The 19,745-nt window shown below is 34.7% G+C and overlaps 2 protein-coding genes across 2 annotated transcripts in view; both read left to right on the top strand.

Annotated features, from left to right (window-relative positions):
* The first annotated feature begins 142 nt into the window (after positions 1–142).
* LOC127625636 (ras-related protein Rab-35-like) lies at positions 143–15,042 on the top strand. The gene is made up of 6 exons (XM_052100930.1): positions 143–410; positions 912–962; positions 1,103–1,226; positions 4,299–4,423; positions 4,962–5,086; positions 11,099–15,042. Exons 1-6 carry the CDS (start codon positions 359–361, stop codon positions 11,225–11,227), a joined length of 606 nt encoding a protein of 201 aa, XP_051956890.1. The 5' UTR covers positions 143–358; the 3' UTR covers positions 11,228–15,042.
* Positions 15,043–16,047: 1,005 nt separating this feature from the next.
* Positions 16,048–19,745, top strand: part of LOC127625353 (citron rho-interacting kinase-like) — a 115,081-nt gene continuing 111,383 nt past the window's right edge. The window contains exons 1-2 of the mRNA XM_052100612.1: positions 16,048–16,220; positions 16,827–16,927. Coding sequence (XP_051956572.1) covers positions 16,829–16,927 — 99 coding nt within the window. The 5' untranslated portion in view covers positions 16,048–16,220; positions 16,827–16,828. The remainder of the gene's footprint in view (positions 16,221–16,826; positions 16,928–19,745) is intronic.

Below are 19,745 nucleotides of genomic sequence, written 5' to 3'. Positions count from 1 at the left end.
TACAAAATTCTGCCTTTCCGAAGAGTTCCTTGTCATTCTAGAGTGTTTGTCTCTCCCTGCTGGAAGATCTGTAGTTACTGCAAGTTACTGCGCTAGTGCTGCACCCGGTTCTCTGCGGCTGCGCAGTGGATGATCATGCGCACCTGTGGTGAAAGCAGCAGCATCACATCCGCTGTTGATGTCGATGGTTTGTTTGACACTGTAATACCGCAAAAACATCGCAAAATAAGCCCGGTGAGACGTTAAAGCGCATATACAGCTCCCTCTCCGCCGGGAGAGGAGCAGCAGGAGGAGGAGGGGTGCCGAATTTCGTTCCTGGATAGCCTCGCTGCGGCGGAATCGACCGGAACAGGGAGCCATGGCGCGGGACTATGATTACCTCTTCAAGCTGCTCATCATCGGGGACAGCGGTAAGGAATCACCGCGGATGAGAGACGGGAAGCAGGCCTCAGTGCGCTTAGAACGACTCATACATTTAATAGACCAACTTCAGCTGGGTTTTTAAATCGTGTTTACACTTTATACAGACACTGATTGGTCTGACACTTTAATAGTCCTGTTTAACATGTATTTTTAAGTCTTGTTATTTGAAACATGGTCAGTTATTGGGATATTAGTTAGACTGCCTGTGGTTGTATGTGGGCTCACACACATTAGATGCATCATATGTGGAAGTTTTTCTTACCATCAATTGTGGCAAATACATTTAAATCTGTGTAAACATTTATTCCTATTTCATTTGAGAAGATAGGCTGACATGCCCTAGTCTTTAAGTAAAGTGTCTTCCAGCCCGTTTATAATGGTGAATATGGTCTTAAAATCTGTTTATGGATGGAAAGTCATGATATGTTTGAGTTGGGAAATGTTCATTTATTCATCTGAAAGCTGTAACTGTCCGTCTCTTTCCACAGGTGTAGGCAAAAGCAGTTTATTGCTCAGATTTGCTGACAACACATTTTCAGGTAGGAATAACATGCGTATGAATATGCATGCATAATACACACAAAGTGTGTCCTTGATGTTTTCCCCTAAAATGATAAGCAGCATATCTATATACAGAAGCATTTGGGGGTGTTTATGGGGTTTTATATGTGTGTTACAGGTAGCTACATCACCACGATCGGTGTGGACTTTAAGATCCGGACTGTGGAAATAAACGGGGAGAAAGTGAAACTGCAGATTTGGGATACTGCAGGACAAGAGAGATTCCGTACGATCACTTCCACGTGAGTATAATGACTGCTGCATCATTTGACCTCATGTAAACAAATGGTAAACAAATTGCTTCATGTTGCAAACTTAGTATACGTTCATACTGCCCCGTGCGCCTGTCACAACCTCAACATGTGATTGATCTTTTCTACTCAATCCAATAACCCTCTTGCACCCTTTTTCTCTATGTCATAATTTGTTTACTCAAGCAGAAACGCTCCAGTTTGGGTCATTGTTTGCACCGGTAGGAGTGCGTTCGAGAGAGCATTTGCTTTGTGGCGGCTATGAGTCGTCGTCATATGTGATAGCTTTGATGTAATGGACATTTTTGTCAATGAACATTCGAATTTATAGAGTAGAATAAGTTACGAGGATGTTCTTGACGGCGTTAGGTTTGAGCTGTTGTGATCTCCGACATGCAAATGGAGACAGCAGGGTTAAAAACTTCATTTCCTCTTTCAAACAGTGTAAAAACCACAAGCTGAAGCTACCTTCCTTTAGACACGCTTCATAAATTCATTTTCAAAATACACGCTTGATAAGAGTGTGTGTGTATGTGTATATATTTGACTTAATCTGTTTAGAATAGAAAAATATTTAATTATAATATGAGAGGAAAATTAAATGTGCAGAATCGAGTCCTTTAACATCCCTTTTTCATTGTGCTTGTTGAGCCAAAATCACTATTGGGGCAATGACCTTACACTTATCTCTTGTCTTTATGGATTACATTTGAAGTGCAATTCACTCAAAACAATAACTTAAATACATCTACTATGACGAACATGTTTTGAAAGCCATTTTGATATTTTTCCTGTGGCGTAAGGACATTTTTTTTTTAACGTCTTCGACTGCAAACTCACGGCGGGTCCATAGGGGGCGCTGTCGCGTGAAAAAAGTTTACGCTTAAAACGTTAATGTTTCCGTATATGTAAGTCAGGCATATGTGGTGTCGTTTGAAAGCTTAGAATCTGAACGTTTCAGAGATAACCACCACTTCTGCACTGATGTTGTGTAAAACAACGAAGCTTTCAAAAACATTCGCTTTGCAAATCAGCGCCACCTAGAGGTCAAGTGGTAAAATATTATATGAATTTAAAAGTCTTACAAATAACACGTCGTATATCAAACGAAAGCTCTCATTCTCAGGAATGTGACTGTATAGTTTATTTGGTTGTCTCAATAACACAATTCAAATGATTTTCAAAAGAATCACAAAGTGAAATGCGATTTCTGTAAGTCATCAAATACAGATGTCTCTATGCACCGATCACCGTTGCTGTAAGCCCCAAATAGCTAAAAACGTTATGTGTTTTTACATTTGATAAATTGTCCTCGCAGTGGAGGATCTCAGCTTTCTAATGACCCCTAGATTGAGCTTGTAGTCCACTCAGAGGCCGAGATATTCAATGTAATAATGAGGGTGTTGCTTGAACTGAACATTAGACTGAATGTTTATGGACGAGTGTGTCTGTGAGGGCTGAAATACGTTATAGAGTAAAAACAAAAATGTACTTGCAGCCATATAGTTGAATAAAATAAGACTTTTTTTTGAGGGGGATGGGATGAACAGAACCAAAATTACATCCATCTTCAACCACTTATCCGAAGTCGGGTCGCGGGGGCAGCTGCTCCAGCAGGGGGCCCCAAACTTCCCTATCCCGAGCCACATTAACCAGCTCTGACCTGGGGACCCCGAGGCGTTCCCAGGCCAGTGTGGGGATGTAATCTCTCCACCTAATCCTGGGTCTTCATGACCATAGGTGAGGGTAGGAACAAAAAAACGGTGGATAGAGCGAGTGCAATACCGCCCCCGCTGCCCCGATTCTCCGGCCAACCTCCCGCTCCATTCATGAACTAGACCCCGAGGTACTTCAACCCCTTCACTTGGGGCAATACCTCCTTCCCTACCTGGAGTGCGCATGCGTATTCAGAGGTGCAAGAAAAGTGCTTAAAAACATTTAACTGGTTGGTTACACCCCTTGACATTTTACAAGTCATATAAATGTTTTTGACACTTTATGAACTCAACCTGGACACAAAGATTACATTTCTACGAACTTGACGCGTGTTTTTATCACCTCGGACAGCCTTATTTGTCAGTGACCCATATATATATATTTTTGAGAAGTCGAGTTTGTTACATCAGGCGTGTTCAAAGTCGCGTGAGCTCGACACGGCCTGTTGTTCATGATGTTTACTGGTATGTGGAGCGCCATGATATATGGTCTCTTATTAGAGTAAGTGAATTTGAGCTGAGAAACAAACTCGCCTCTGTTACGGACTCTGAGAAAGAAGCAATAAAGGAAACCGGCTGACACAGTCGAAACAGAACGCTGTTAGTAAATGAGTGATTTAAAGTAAGTGTTCTCGATTTCTCATTGTACTGTGACCCATTAGCAGATTTTGACAGAGGAACTGATGATGTCTGTTTCTAGGAAGTTGACCTCAGACAACCACTTCCTGTCAGTGTCGTCAGGCACAGGAAGTGGTGGCGTCACACGTCTCCGTGGCTTTACGTCTCTCTAAACTCTTCCTGTCTGTACAGCAGTTCTGTATGTGCATGTGAGGGATTTAGAAATGATTCCCGATCAGTTATTTTGTCACAACGGCTAGATTAATAAATGAATCTTGGCTGACTGTGGTGGTGGTGTAGTGGGCTAAAGCACATAACTGGTAATCAGGAGGTTGCTGGTTTGATCCCCACAGCCACCACCATTGTGTCCTTGAGTAAGACACTTAACTCCAGGTTGCTCCGGGGGGATTGTCCCTGTAATAAGGGCACTGTAAGTCACTTTGGATAAAAGTGTCTGCCAAATGCATACATGTAAATGATTGTGATTGTGCTCATGTTGGTTCATCGGCTGTATGGGGAGTTTTCTGTATTGTTGTAGTTTGATATCATCAGTCGGGATACAAAGGGACGGGGCGTGAGTTTGAATGTTTTGTTCCTGAAGCAGGATTTCTTCATCAGTGTGTCAGACTATAACTGACCTCAGATCTGAGCTCTGCTTTTGTGTGTTTGTGGTGTTTTAACCTTTTAGACTCTTGATGTCATCGTGTTTGTGTCATGTGATCTCTTTCAGGTACTACAGAGGCACGCATGGCGTTATAGTGGTGTATGACGTCACCAGCGCAGAGTCGTTTGTAAACGTCAAACGGTGGCTTCATGAAATCAATCAAAACTGTGATGACGTTTGTCGAATATTAGGTAATTATAGCAAACTTTGACTTCTGATACACTGGTTTGGTATTCAATAAGGCTGTACCATTGATTGAGTTAAGATTTAAATCGTAATATGGTCTTAAAATAGATCGCAATCAGGTCTTCAGTCAGCACTGCGTGAGCAAGCGGCGCCCTCTAGTGCACCACAATTAACCTTAAAAGGGCATTTTTGCTTTGGTTACTTTTTATTTTTCTCATATTATGGCCTTTATAGCACCTGAAGTCTTGTATGAAGATTTTATAAGAATTATACTTAAAAAGGTGTTACATTATTTTTTTTTTTTATGTCCACAATGTATAGCATACAATCATTTGTTTGATATTAAATACATTATAATGAATAAAAAACAGGGAATAAGATTCTACATTTTAAATTAAAATGTGGCTTTTAATCCAATTAATGGAAGAAATAATAGAAGAGTAATCGACTGTCAAAATAATGTTTAGTTGTAGCCCTAGTAAAGATGCTAGTGTGATTGTGTTTGGTTTTGTGTAATTGTCGTTTGTTCTGTTCTGGGGTCAGTGGGTAATAAGAACGATGACCCCGGCTCTAAAGTGGTGGAGACCAACGATGCACAGAAGTTTGCGGAGCAAATGGGAATCCGGCTGTTTGAGACGAGTGCCAAGGAGAACGTCAATGTTGAGGATGTAAGTGAAGGATCTAAATCAGAATAAAACTTTAAGCTCGGGTGGGACTGCAAGAAAAATACATGGTCAAAATATGAACAACTGCAGTCTTGACCAACACAATATAAGTGTCGTTTGAAAGCTTATAAGCTCTTCTTTCCAATGCATGTAGATATTATGAGCAAAACTGAACCTGTGCTTTGAAATTTTCAGATCAATCAGAAGTGATCCGTTTTGATAATTTATTAAATTTGCACTGTATATATTATTGTAATCGGTCAAAACATCAAACTGATCAAATATTCATGTGTCATATGTCGTTGGAAAGATCTCAAAGAGTAAAATACAACCAGATTGATTTGTTTTACTCACAGATGAAAATATAGCGAGTAACAGCTAAATATATGTCTTTGACAATTATGTTAGTGTTGCTTATATGCCGCGTTTTTGCTTGTAACTTAACGAAAAATAAACGTAAAATATCACACAGCATTACTTTGAGTCTGTGATTATCTTTCAATGGAGTCCACACACAAGATAATCAGATGTATAGATCATTAGATAATCCACATGAAGCACAATGTTACATATGACCACCAGGAGATGGCGCCAAATACACGACACAGACTCAATGATGACTCAAATGACACAGAATGAAACTCAATGTACATATTATTGCAGTCAGTAAAATCATAAGTTATCAAATAGTCATGTGTCATATGTCGTTGGAAAGATCTTAAAGAGTAAAATACAACCAGACTATTTTTTTTAATCACAGATACAAATATAGCGAGTAACAGCTAAATATATGTCTTTGACAGTTATGTTGGTGTTGCTTAAATGCCGTGTTTTCACTTATAAAAATAAGCATTTTTTTAGGCTGAGTGTCTCAGAATGTTTTTTTTTTTTGCCTTTAATTTTGTGTATGCCACTGAAACAGGAAATCTAAGTAAATATCATGTGTACTATTGAGTACAAGTAACTAAGTATTAAAAATACTTTTAAATGGGTCATATCATATTAAACAGGGGGTTCCTGCTCTTTAGCAATAAGAGTTTGATCTGACTCTCACTTCCTCTCCAGTTCACCCAGAACATTTATTGAAACTAAAATGCCAAAGTTGAGTTTAGCTGATGTCATCAAGCCCTCTTATTTTTCATATACATTCATGTTGAATTTAAAGGGACAGTTCACCCAAAAAATAGGCCCTCATGTTATCCTAGATGTGTGACTTTCTTTCTAGTGCAGAACACAAATGAAGATCTTTTAGAAGAATATTTCAGCTCTGTAGGTCCATACAATGCAAGTGAATGGTGACCAGAACTTTGAAGCTCCAAAAAGCACATAAAGGCAGCATAAAAGTAATCCAGACGGCTCCAGTGGTTTAATCCATGTCGTCAGAAGAGATATGATCTCTGCGGGTGAGAAACAGATCAATATTTATAGTCCTTTTTTACTATAAATTCTCCTCACTGCCCAGTAGGTGGCGATTTCCATGGAAAAATGCAAATCGCCAAAAAATAAATAAAAATATCGATTGATTGGTGAAAGTGGAGATTTATAGTAAAAAAGGACTTGATCAGTTTCTCACCCACATCTATCATATCACTTCTGAAGACACGGATTAAACCACTGCATTACTTTTAAGCTGCCTTTATGTGATTTTTCAAATGTCAAGTCACCATTCACTTGCATTGTTTGGACCTACAGAAGTGAGATATTGTTTCTGTTTGACAGTTTAATTGTAAATGTCAGAGAGAGGGCGCAAATGTTTATGAAAATGTAAATCGTGTCTGATGAATACAATCTCAATAATGAGTTGAAGATCATGTGACGTCATTAACAGACAGTAGATGACTGTACACACACACACACACACACACACTCTGTGCAGTCTGATGACTTATTATAATCTCATTTATATTTATCACAACATATGCATTTATATATATTTACACATTATCAAACTATTATTAGTCAAAGTTAAACATTTTAAATTGATTTGAAGTGTCAGTTTTTATAGTTAATGTCCATTGTGCTGCGATCAAACCTGACCATGATGTTACAAACACACAATAAACATTTAATAACGATCATAAACATTTAATACCGATCATTTATTACAATCATAAACATTTAATAACGATCATTTATTTCAATCATAAACATTTAATAACGATCATTTATTTCAATCGTAATCATTTAATAACGATCATTTATTACAATCGTAAACATTTAATAACGATCATTTATTTCAAACATAAACATTTAATAACGATCATTTATTTCAAACATAAACATTTAATAACGATCATTTCAATTATAAACATTTAATAACGATCATTTATTACAATCATAAACATTTAATGACGATCATTTATTACAATCATAAACATTTAATAACGATCATTTATTTCAAACATAAACATTTAATAACGATCATTTATTTCAAACATAAACATTTAATAACGATCATTTATTTCAATCATAAACATTTAATAACAATCATTTATTTCAATCAAACATTTAATAACGATCATTTATTTCAATCATAAACATTTAATAACGATCATTTATTTCAATCATAAACATTTAATAACGATCATTTATTTCAATCATAAACATTTAATGACGATCATTTATTTCAAACATAAACATTTAATAACGATCATTTATTTCAAACATAAACATTTAATACGATCATAAACATTTAATACGATCATTTATTTCAAACATAAACATTTAATAACGATCATTTATTTCAATCATAAACATTTAATAACGATCATTTATTTCAAACGTAAACATTTAATAATCGATCATTTATTACAATCGTAAACATTTAATAACGATCATTTATTTCAATCATAAACATTTAATAACGATCATTTATTTCAATCGTAAACATTTAATAACGATCATTTATTTCAAACGTAAACATTTAATAACGATCATTTATTTCAATCGTAAACATTTAATAACGATCATTTATTTCAAACGTAAACATTTAATAACGATCATTTATTACAATCGTAAACATTTAATAACGATCATTTATTTCAATCGTAAACATTTAATAACGATCATTTATTTCAATCGTAAACATTTAATAACGATCATTTATTTCAAACGTAAACATTTAATAACGATCATTTATTTCAAACGTAAACATTTAATAACGATCATTTATTTCAATCAAACATTTAATAACGATCATTTATTTCAATCATAAACATTTAATAACAATCATTTATTTCAATCAAACATTTAATAACGATCATTTATTTCAATCATAAACATTTAATAACGATCATTTATTTCAAACATAAACATTTAATAACGATCATTTATTTCAAACATAAACATTTAATAACGATCATTTATTTCAAACATAAACATTTAATAACGATCATAAACATTTAATAACGATCATTTATTTCAATCGTAAACATTTAATAACGATCATTTATTTCAAACGTAAACATTTAATAACGATCATTTATTACAATCGTAAACATTTAATAACGATCATTTATTTCAAACGTAAACATTTAATAACGATCATTTATTTCAATCGTAAACATTTAATAACTATCATTTATTTCAATCGTAAACATTTAATAACGATCATTTATTTCAAACGTAAACATTTAATAACGATCATTTATTTCAATCGTAAACATTTAATAACGATCATTTATTTCAATCGTAAACATTTAATAACGATCATTTATTTCAAACGTAAACATTTAATAACGATCATTTATTTCAAACGTAAACATTTAATAACGATCATTTATTTCAAACGTAAACATTTAATAACGATCATTTATTTCAATCAAACATTTAATAACGATCATTTATTTCAATCATAAACATTTAATAACAATCATTTATTTCAATCAAACATTTAATAACGATCATTTATTTCAATCATAAACATTTAATAACGATCATTTATTTCAAACATAAACATTTAATAACGATCATTTATTTCAATCATAAACATTTAATAACGATCATTTATTTCAATCATAAACATTTAATAACGATCATTTATTTCAAACATAAACATTTAATAACGATCATTTATTTCAATCGTAAACATTTAATAACGATCATTTATTTCAATCGTAAACATTTAATAACGATCATTTATTTCAATCATAAACATTTAATAACGATCATTTATTTCATTTATAAACATTTAATAACGATCATTTATTTCAATCATAAACATTTAATACCGATCATTTATTTCAAACATAAACATTTAATAACGATCATTTATTTCAATCATAAACATTTAATAACGATCATTTATTTCAATCGTAAACATTTAATAACGATCATTTATTTCAATCGTAAACATTTAATAACGATCATTTATTTCAAACATAAACATTTAATAACGATCATTTATTACAATCATAAACATTTAATAACGATCATTTATTTCAATCATAAACATTTAATAACGATCATTTATTTCAATCATAAACATTTAATAACGATCATTTATTTCAATCATAAACATTTAATAACGATCATTTATTTCAATCGTAAACATTTAATAACGATCATTTATTTCAATCGTAAACATTTAATAACGATCATTTATTTCAATCGTAAACATTTAATAACGATCATTTATTTCAATCATAAACATTTAATAACGATCATTTATTTCAATCGTAAACATTTAATAACGATCATTTATTTCAATCGTAAACATTTAATAACGATCATTTATTACAATCATAAACATTTAATAACGATCATTTATTTCAATCAAACATTTAATAACGATCATTATTTCAATCATAAACATTTAATAACGATCATTTATTTCATTTATAAACATTTAATAACGATCATTTATTTCAATCATAAACATTTAATAACGATCATTTATTTCAATCATAAACATTTAATAACGATCATTTATTACAATCATAAACATTTAATAACGATCATTTATTTCAATCAAACATTTAATAACGATCATTATTTCAATCATAAACATTTAATAACGATCATTTATTTCATTTATAAACATTTAATAACGATCATTTATTTCAATCATAAACATTTAATAACGATCATTTATTTCAATCATAAACATTTAATAACGATCATTTATTTCAATCATAAACATTTAATAACGATCATTTATTACAATCATAAACATTTAATAACGATCATTTATTTCAGTGTGTTTGTGTGAGTGTTTGTTTGTGTGTGTGGGTGTTTGTGTGTGTTTGTGTGTGTGTGTGAGTGTGTTTGTGTGAGTGTTTGTTTGTGTGTGAGTGATTGTGTGTTTCTGTGTGTGTGTGTGTTTGTGTAAGTGTTTGTTTGTGTGTGTGTTTGTTTGTTTGTGTGTGTGTGTTTCTGTGTGTGTGTGTTTCTGTGTGTGTGTGTGTTTCTGTGTGTGTGTGTGTGTTTGTTTGTGTGAGTGTTTGTTTGTGTGTGTGTGAGAGTGTTTGTTTGTTTGTGTGAGTGTTTCTGTGTGTGTGTGTGTGTCTTTGTTTCTGTGTGTGTGTGTGTGTGTCTTTGTTTGTTTGTGTGTGTGTGTGTGTGTTCTGCGTTGTGTGTGTTTGTTTGTTTGTGTGTGTTTGTTTGTTTGTGTGTGTGTGTTGTGTGTGTTTGTTTGTGTGTGTGTGTTCTGTGTGTGTGTTTGTTTCTCTGTGTGTGTGTGTGTGTGTGTGTTTTCGTTGTGTGTGTGTGTGTTTTTCGTTGTGTGTGTGTTTTTCGTTGTGTGTGTGTGTGTTACACTGATGATGTTTTAGAGTCTCACACTGTAATTTCTGTCAGTTTTGTGGCTGATTTATTGATTGTATTTGACAGATTAAAGAAATTCTCTGTTTTTGGTCTCTTTTAATTGTAGTTATTTATGAACATTTAGACTTATCGAATCAAGCCCAGTTGGTCTTTGTTCTGCTCAGATAAAGGAAACCATTTTTATTAAATGAGGAATATTGATTTCGGTCTGAATACCACCGAACTGATGTTCTGTCCGTCTCTCTCTCACAGATGTTCAACTGCATCACTGAGCTCGTACTGAAGGCCCGGAAAGAATCAGTGACCAAACAACAACAACAACAGCAGAGTGAAGTCGTCAAACTGAACAAGAGCAGCAAACGCAAGAAGAAATGCTGCTAATCCTCTGAGACTCACGCGCACACACTTTTAGAGCCAAACGACAGAACGCCACTGAACTGACGAGCCAGAGAACACGCTTAAACCAACCCATGAGACGTCTTCTATCTATAGAGATGCGCTCATGTTGAGCCCGACCGGACTTTGGGACTCTTAAAAGTTCACAAACAAACTCGAATGTTTATGCAGGAAAGGATCCAACGTCCGGAAGACTGCTGCCGTGCACCTTTTCAGACCGCAGACGGGCCAAATGGGATTCCCGCCACGCAGTGTCAGTGTGTCGTGCCAACGTGCAACTCGGAGATTGTTGAACGTGACTTGAAATACGTGTTTTCATGCTCTTGCGACGGACGTTCTGTCCGCTGTGGACCAATCGTGCGCTGCTCTACACAGAGACACTCGTTTTGCCTTTTTCGTCTTTCGTTTTTTGTAAAATTGTATTATTATTTTTTTTGTACTAACAAATGATGCAATCACAGTAGCGTTTAGTGAATCTGGTGCCATCGACTGAACGTCGTTGCACCCGCAACCCGCAGAGACGGGAGGAACAAATGTTCTCGTGTGCGACGACACGCGGTCGAGTCCCATGTGCATTTTTGTACACGTGTAAATAAGCGCTTGTTAAAGGAATAGTCTGAACGTTATTCCCCGTTGTGTTCCACAGATAAATGAAAGTCATACGGGTTTGGAACAACATGAAGGTGAGTAATTAATGAGGTTTTCGGTTGAACTATTCGTTTAACTCATAAGGTCCTCCGAGCTTCCTGGACGTCTCTTTATTGACGATAATGTGACGGTTGTATTTCACTCCAAACGTTGCGGACTGGGAAATTATGTTGCGTTCCCTCTCAACACGCTTTGCGTCTGCTCGTGACACCGTTATCCCGACAGTAACTATCGTTGAACTCTGTATCTCAGCGATAGTTACTGAAGTTGATCTACGGTTGCTCTAGTAAAACCGCGGGATGGGTAACGGTCATTCCCTCCCCGTGTCCCGTTCCGACAGGAACATCAAAACACCAGCAGCGCGTGTGACCGGCGCAGACCTGCATGAATATTCACCGCGATATTAAAGTGTGCAGTTGTTTTGCACAGACGGTGGGAGAGAATATACCGAAATCTTCACAGGGACTCGACAATCGTACATCAATCCACCATCGTGCTAATTCATGTCATATTCATATCATTTAGAGTCATTTGATGCACCTGCAAACACGCACACGCGTGACCGCATACGGACACATGCATCCGTGTGTAACGTGTACACACTGGAAAATATGGAATATTACAACTCGTTCAATATCCCACCATGAGTCTAACGATAATAAACATTTTAAGAGAGCTTTCATCACGTTTCTGTCTCTTCTGTCTGTGTTTTCGCCACATGGGGGCGCTGCTGTAATGCCGAACTGCCAATCGTATTGTCTTTATTTGATGCACTTTCTTTGCTAATATTGATGTATGCAATTCATTAATTGGCGTATAATTTTAGCCAATTGATTGGCCGATGTATTTGTATGAATTGTGATGTATTTACAGCTACTATCTAATGATGATGATTACACAAAATAGTGGTTCAGATTGAGAATTTATTTCAATTGAAAAGCTGTTTTTATATGCTTGGTAAACAATTGTTCTCGTGAAGGTAAAAAATACGTTTAATAATAAACAAATGCATAAACACAATTCTCGCACGGTTGTGTGGAGACAATAATGTCAAACTTTCCGGTTAAAATAGTTTCTACACCCCTGGATATATATAATATCTGTTTTGTTAAAGGTTTGTTTTCTTCTCCAGATTGATGAATTACTCAAAAATACATTAAAATATAAATTAAAAAATGCAACACGCACAGATACTTGAATACATCTCTATTGTGATTAAATGTTTTCAATTACATTGTAGTATTTTTTTCTGGGGTTTAACCCTTTTGGTTGGGCGGGATGGGCCCGCTGAGAAAACAATTGCAGAGAAAACTGTTACATATGACCACCAGGAGATGGCGCCAAACACACGACACAGACTCAATGATGCCTCAAATGACACAGAATGAAACTCGTACGTATTATTGTAATCGGTCAAAACATCAAACTGATCAAATATTCATGTGTCATATGTTGTTGGAAAGCTCTTAAAGAGTAAAATACAACCAGACTATTTGTTTTAATCACAGATGCAAATATAGCGAGTAACAGCTAAATATATGTCTTTGACAATTATGTTGGTGTTGCTTAAATGCCGCATTTTCACTTATATCTTCACGATACATAAAACGTCACACATCATTATTTAGAGGAGGTAATTATCTTTCAAACGAGTCCACACACAAGATAATCAGATGTATAGATCATTAGATAGTCCACATGAAGCACAATGTTACATATGACCACCAGGAGATGGCGCCAAATACACGACACAGACTCAATGATGACTCAAATGACACAGAATGAAACTCATTCTGTGAAATCTCATGACTAAAATCATGTCTGCATGCTATGCAAACCTTTAGTCATTGTTGTGTTTGCATGTGTAATTAGTTCTTATGTACAATTATTATCTTTTATTTGTTTGGAGATGTTTTTGAATACCACGATTGTAATGTTGTAACTTTTGATCGCTTTGTCATATCAACACAAAATATTGTCAATTACAGTTGACGTGATTGAAAAGAAATTATAGTTTTTTTGGAGCCTCCTTATTTACACCCAGAGATGTGTATAATGTCAAATAAAGAAAAAGTAATAAAAAAATAATAATAATAATAATAATATTTATTTTCCTGCATTTTCTCAGGCTGAGATTCTCAAAATGCATCATTATATCATCAAAAAAAATTTTTTGGGATTTTTAATTTATACATTGATTCCAAACACTTGAGTTTTAAGCCTTTAACATGAGGTATTTGACTGAAACAGGAAATCTTTAAAAACGTTTTCAGAGCTTAAAGGGTTCAAATAAAATGTTTTGTCATGGATATGGTAAACAATAAATAAAAGCAAAGTCTGATTAATGATTTAATGTTGGCGTGAAGAATAATATTTTATTATTATATATTTAAAAAAATAAGCAGTGAAACAATTTTGTTGTAAAAAATTATTAATATTTAAAAAATGTAGTTTGCACTCCAGATGTCACATCTGTCGTCCTGTTTTGTGATGCTGTATGTTATTTCAGCCATTCTAGAATTAGCCACGCCCCCTCATTCCAAAACCCCGCCCTCTAAAGATACCAAATGATCTTTATTGAGACCAACATCGAGCAGACACAGCAGTGAAACTTCAGCGCCCTCTAGTGGCAACTGTTATGAACAACATAGCATCAAAATGGCGTTAAGCCTCAATAATTCTCTGCAACTACAACACTATGAGAACCCGCAGATCAAAAGTGTTATTAATCACAGACACATTTTTGTTTGTTTACAGTCACAAAACAACACTTATTTCAGTAATATCTTCTAGAGATTATGAACATTTTTTGCATACATTTCCATGATAAAATTGCTTTTAGCACATTGAAATGTTGCAGATATGAAACTCAAATTGTTTCTGAGTCAGACAGCTATTTTCTCTCTTATGTCTCTAATTATCCAGCTCTCTCCCTCATCACAGCTCAGGGAGGCGGTTGCCATGGTGCTAGCAGACATCACCAGGGAAACCAGATCTTTACAGACGGATGAGACTCAATTGCTGTTGTGTGCATCTGCTCAGATGTTCAGTGTCTCTGCATATTAACCTGGGATGGGGATAAAACTATGATTGGTGTTTAGGAATCTTGCTCCTGGACCAACTTGGGCTATTTGGCAAAATCATGTTGTGTATGGGCCAAGAAACAAAATAGACTGTACAGTCACATTCCTGAGAATGAGAGCTTTCATTTGATATATGACTTGCCCATTTATGTGCTATATGAAGGACTTTTATTTTGTTAATATATATTTCTACTCATTCCCTCTAGGGGGCGCTTATTTGCGACGCAAATGTTTTGAGTCCTGATTTTGTTATTTTAAGTAATATAAATGCAGAAGTGTTGGATATCTCTGAACAGTTCAGATACTAAGCTTTCAAATGAATCCTCACATGCCTGACACATGTATACGGAGACATTAACGTTTTAAGCGTAAACTTTTTTCACGATATTGCGCCGGCAGATCTTTCGAGTTTAAGGGGTTTAAAGGGATATTACGGGTTCAATACAAGTTAAGCTCAATCAGCAGCATTTGTGGCATAATATTGATTACCACAAAAAATTATTTCGACTCGTCCCTCCTTTTCTTTAAAAAAAAAATCTGTGTTTTAGTGAGACACTTACAAAGGAAGTCAATCGGGCCAGTTTATTGGAGGGTTTAAAAACAGAAATGTGACGTTTATAATTTTATAAAAGCACTTAAATTAATTCTTCTGCTGAAACGCATGTATTATTTGAACTGTAAAGTTGTTTAAATTGTCGAGTTCACAGACGTATTAGAGTTTACAGTGTTTCGTTGTCATGGCAACAAAGTTTTAAAAGAAATCAACATTATGACAAATGCATAAATGTAAATGCTGTCGAATGAGCTCAACTTTTACCTTTATAAACATTTTGAAAAAATATAATTTTAAAAAATGTACTTTCATTTAATTATTCATGGTTTACTACATACATCAAAGGGTTAATTATTTTATAAACTTAATTTTATTTTTTCAAGCAAAAATGTGCTGACAAACTGTTCATGATGTATTGAAGCCCCTCATTAATAATTAATCAATATTCAAATACGCATTGTGCGAGTAATATATTCAAATGATTTTGCACGCAGCGGATGAGTATTGTGGGAGGTGCTTAGCCTCAAACTATATGACGCAATACCTTTCGTGGACCAATGAGCTGTCGCGCAGAACGCGCAAAATTCAAAATTCATCAGGAAGTGAAGAGCTCACCTCTGGCGCGCGTCTAATCCGGGAATATTTTTAGAAACAGTTAATTTTTACACCTCACAAACACTCACATGAACATTTGGTAAGTGTATGTTTCGTTTTCCGTTACTTGTGATCAAAGTAGGCGGGGCGTGTTCGTTTAAGCGCGTGTGTTTACATTCACTCGACGGTCGTTACATTCATATTGATGTTGCATATGATTTTAGAAGTGAGCTCATAATGTATTTTCTTCACAAGATGTTACAAGTGTTTAAATAAATATGTTATTTGCTGCCATCTGATCGGTTGTGACGTCTGTATTGGGCAACGCATGGTGTACTTGAGTGTCAGTTTATATAAATGCACATTGATGTATAGTGCAATTAATATTTATTTTTTATTGATGCATTTTTGTTATGTTGATCAATAAATGTGTATATCAATAAATGCACATTTACACCCATAGGTAATTTAAAAATGTATATAACGATAAAGTGTGTGTGTGTGTGTGTGTGTATATATTTATTTGTAAATATTATTTTAAAGTACAAATATGTGTATGTAGACTCTCAGTTAATGTAAGGCCATGAAAACTGAATATATAATAACTATATAAAGGATTGCAATGAAGTGTAAACCATCATGTGCCTAATGCATGTGTACATACATGCTGTAATAATGTAACATGATCTTCTTCTTTGTCCTGCAGTGATGTTGAAGTTTAAATATGGAGGTTACTGCAGTGTTAAAGATCTGTCTGTCCTGGACACCATCACAAGCCGCTGCGCTCGACTCAATCAACTGCTGCAGGTAAACACGCTCATGTGTTATCTCTCTAAACGTCTTGATCATTTGGTTCTTTTTCAATATAATGTCTTGTCTGTATGTTTATCACAAACGGATCTATAAAAATGCCCAGATTGTGTCACATGTTCAAAACATTAACAAGACAAATATAAAACAGGCTTCATTACTTTCACGCTGACATTTCATGAGATGCAACTGACTGTCAAACACACATTGAGCTTCACGTAATCCACACATTTGTATTTTCTCAGGCATTTATTGAGTCTAAATAGATGCTCAATTTACATAATTTCACCAAAAGTGCACCAAAATGACAATATTCATATCGTACTGTTCATGTGTTAAACTCGCTGTAGTTTACTTCCACATCGCTGCTTCAGCAAATATCAATGTCAAATGTAAATCAAGTCAACCACTGACAACAATAATGTAATCCATAAAAGTAACCGTAATCTGATTACAAGTATTTCGAATGTAATCAAATTACAAATAATCTGATTACGTGGTCCATGTTACATGTAATCCGTTATTACCCAGCACTGTTCATGTGTTAAACTCGCTATAGTTTACTTCCACATTGCTGCTTCGTCAAATGTAAATCAAGTCTATCGAGGACACATCAGCGCCACCTTGAGTAAGAAATAGCATGTATAATATGTATGTATATGTACACATATATAGACTGACTTGTTTTACATTTGACGAAGCAGCGATGTGGAAGTAAACTATAGCGAGTTTAACACATGAACAGTGCTGGGTAATAACGGATTACATGTAACATGGACCACGTAATCAGATAAAATATAAAGTATTTGTAATTTGATTGGATTACATTTGAAATACTTGTAATCAGATTACAGTTACTTTTATGGATTACATGATTGCTTATTAATCGGGCAAATTGTTGCACCGATGCACTCTGGAGCAGTGGTGGCTCAGAGGTTGAGGCTCAGGGTTACTGACCTTAAGGTTGGGGGTTCAAGCCCCAGCACCACCAAGATGCCACTGTTGGGCCCTTGAGTAAGGCACTTAACTCCAGGTTGCTCCGGGGGGATTGTCCCTGTAATAAGTGCACTGTAAGTCGCTTTGGATAAAAGCGTCTGCCAAATGCATAAATGTAAATGTAAATGATGTGCAAGGTCCCTATTGTTCTTCTAGGCGTTTATTATTTGTTTTCCCAAATGAATCGCATTTTTGAGAGCCTAAATATACACGAAAACTCATGAAACTTTGCACACGCATCAGAAAAGGCAAAGATTTACATCTGATTTGGGTTTCAGAATTAGGTGTGGCATAGTGGCTCGATAGCGCCACCTACAAATGTTCAACGATGTGCGCTTTACGCTACGCTTCACCTACATATACCAAAATCGGTACACTTGTGTAACATGCTAATACGTACAAAAAAGTCTCTTGGACCCATGCCCTAAACTCAACAGGAAGTCAGCCATCTTGATTTATCTCTTCAATATTTGCTCAGTATTTGCCATTTCCAGGACTCGTACTTAAAGGAGCTCCTCCTAGAGATGAAATCAGATCAACATCATATTTGGTCCATCTAATCTAAAAGCCTTTGCGATGCTAAATTGCAAAGCTTTTGAGTTTTCTTTGAACGGCGTGTCCGTGACGGCCTGACAAGTTCGATGTTTCAAACATCTGGAGCAAGAAAGTTTGTAGTGCATTTTATTTTGACTCGCAAACAGACAAATGAGTAAAAACCTACACAATTATTTATTTATTTTTCTTCATATCTTCATCCATTAAGTTTATTCTACTTAAATGCATTAGTAGACAATTAGTAGATCAGAAGTAATCCAAAAGTAATCCAAACAAAATAGATTACATTAAATTGTAATCCAAGATATTACGATGCTAACTACATTTTTTGTAAGGTAATTTGTAATCCGTACCAGATTACAATTCAGAAGTAATCTGCACTGCACCTGAACAGAAGTAGTCCAAAAGTAATGCAAATAAAAATAGATTACATTAAATTGTAATCCGAGATATTACGATGGTAACTACAATTTTTGTAAAGTAATTTGTAATCTGTACCAGATTACAATTCAGAAGTAATCTGCACTGCACATGAACCGTAGATCAGAAGTAATCCAAAAGTAATCCAAACAAAAATATATTATTAAATATATACATTAAATTGTAATCCGAGAGATATTCACGATGCCTAACTACAATTTTTATGTAAAGTAATTTGTAATCCGTACCAGATTACAATTCAGAAGTAATCTGCACTGCACATGAACCGTAGATCAGAAGTAATCCAAAAGTAGTCCAAACAAAAATAGATTACATTAAATTGTAATCCGAGATATTACGATGCTAACAAAATATTTGTAAAGTAATTTGTAATCCGTACCAGATTACAATTCAGAAGTAATCTGCTCTGCACATGAACCGTAGATCAGAAGTAATCCAAAAGTAATCCAAACAAAAATATATTATTAAATATATACATTAAATTGTAATCCGAGATATTACGATGCTAACTACATTTTTTGTAAAGTAATTTGTAACCCGTACCAGATTACAATTCAGAAGTAATCTGCACTGCACATGAACAGTAGTCCAAAAGTAATGCAAATTAAAATAGCGTACATTAAACTGTAATCCGAGATATTACGATGGTAACTAAAATTTTAGTAAAGTAATTTGTAATCCGTACCATTTGTAATCCGTACCAGATTACAATTCAGAAGTAATCTGCACTGCACATGAACTGTACGCTGTGACGATTGTCATGTGGGTGCACCACTGAAATTATGTACGTCTTGCATTTATTTAAACGCAATAAATGCTTGAG

The sequence above is a fragment of the Xyrauchen texanus genome, chromosome 3 (assembly GCF_025860055.1).
Source record: "Xyrauchen texanus isolate HMW12.3.18 chromosome 3, RBS_HiC_50CHRs, whole genome shotgun sequence".
Lineage (NCBI taxonomy): Eukaryota > Metazoa > Chordata > Actinopteri > Cypriniformes > Catostomidae > Xyrauchen > Xyrauchen texanus.
This window is presented reverse-complemented; position numbering and strand designations above follow the sequence as displayed.

Excerpts from the sequence above, each read along its gene's own strand:
- LOC127625636 (XM_052100930.1), top strand. The coding sequence starts at position 359 with ATGGCGCGGGACTATGATTACCTCTTCAAGCTGCTCATCATCGGGGAC. Across the intron at positions 963-1,102 it reads TGCTGACAACACATTTTCAG|GTAGCTACATCACCACGATC; the intron begins GTAGGAATAACA and ends TGTGTGTTACAG. Across the intron at positions 1,227-4,298 it reads TTCCGTACGATCACTTCCAC|GTACTACAGAGGCACGCATG; the intron begins GTGAGTATAATG and ends GATCTCTTTCAG.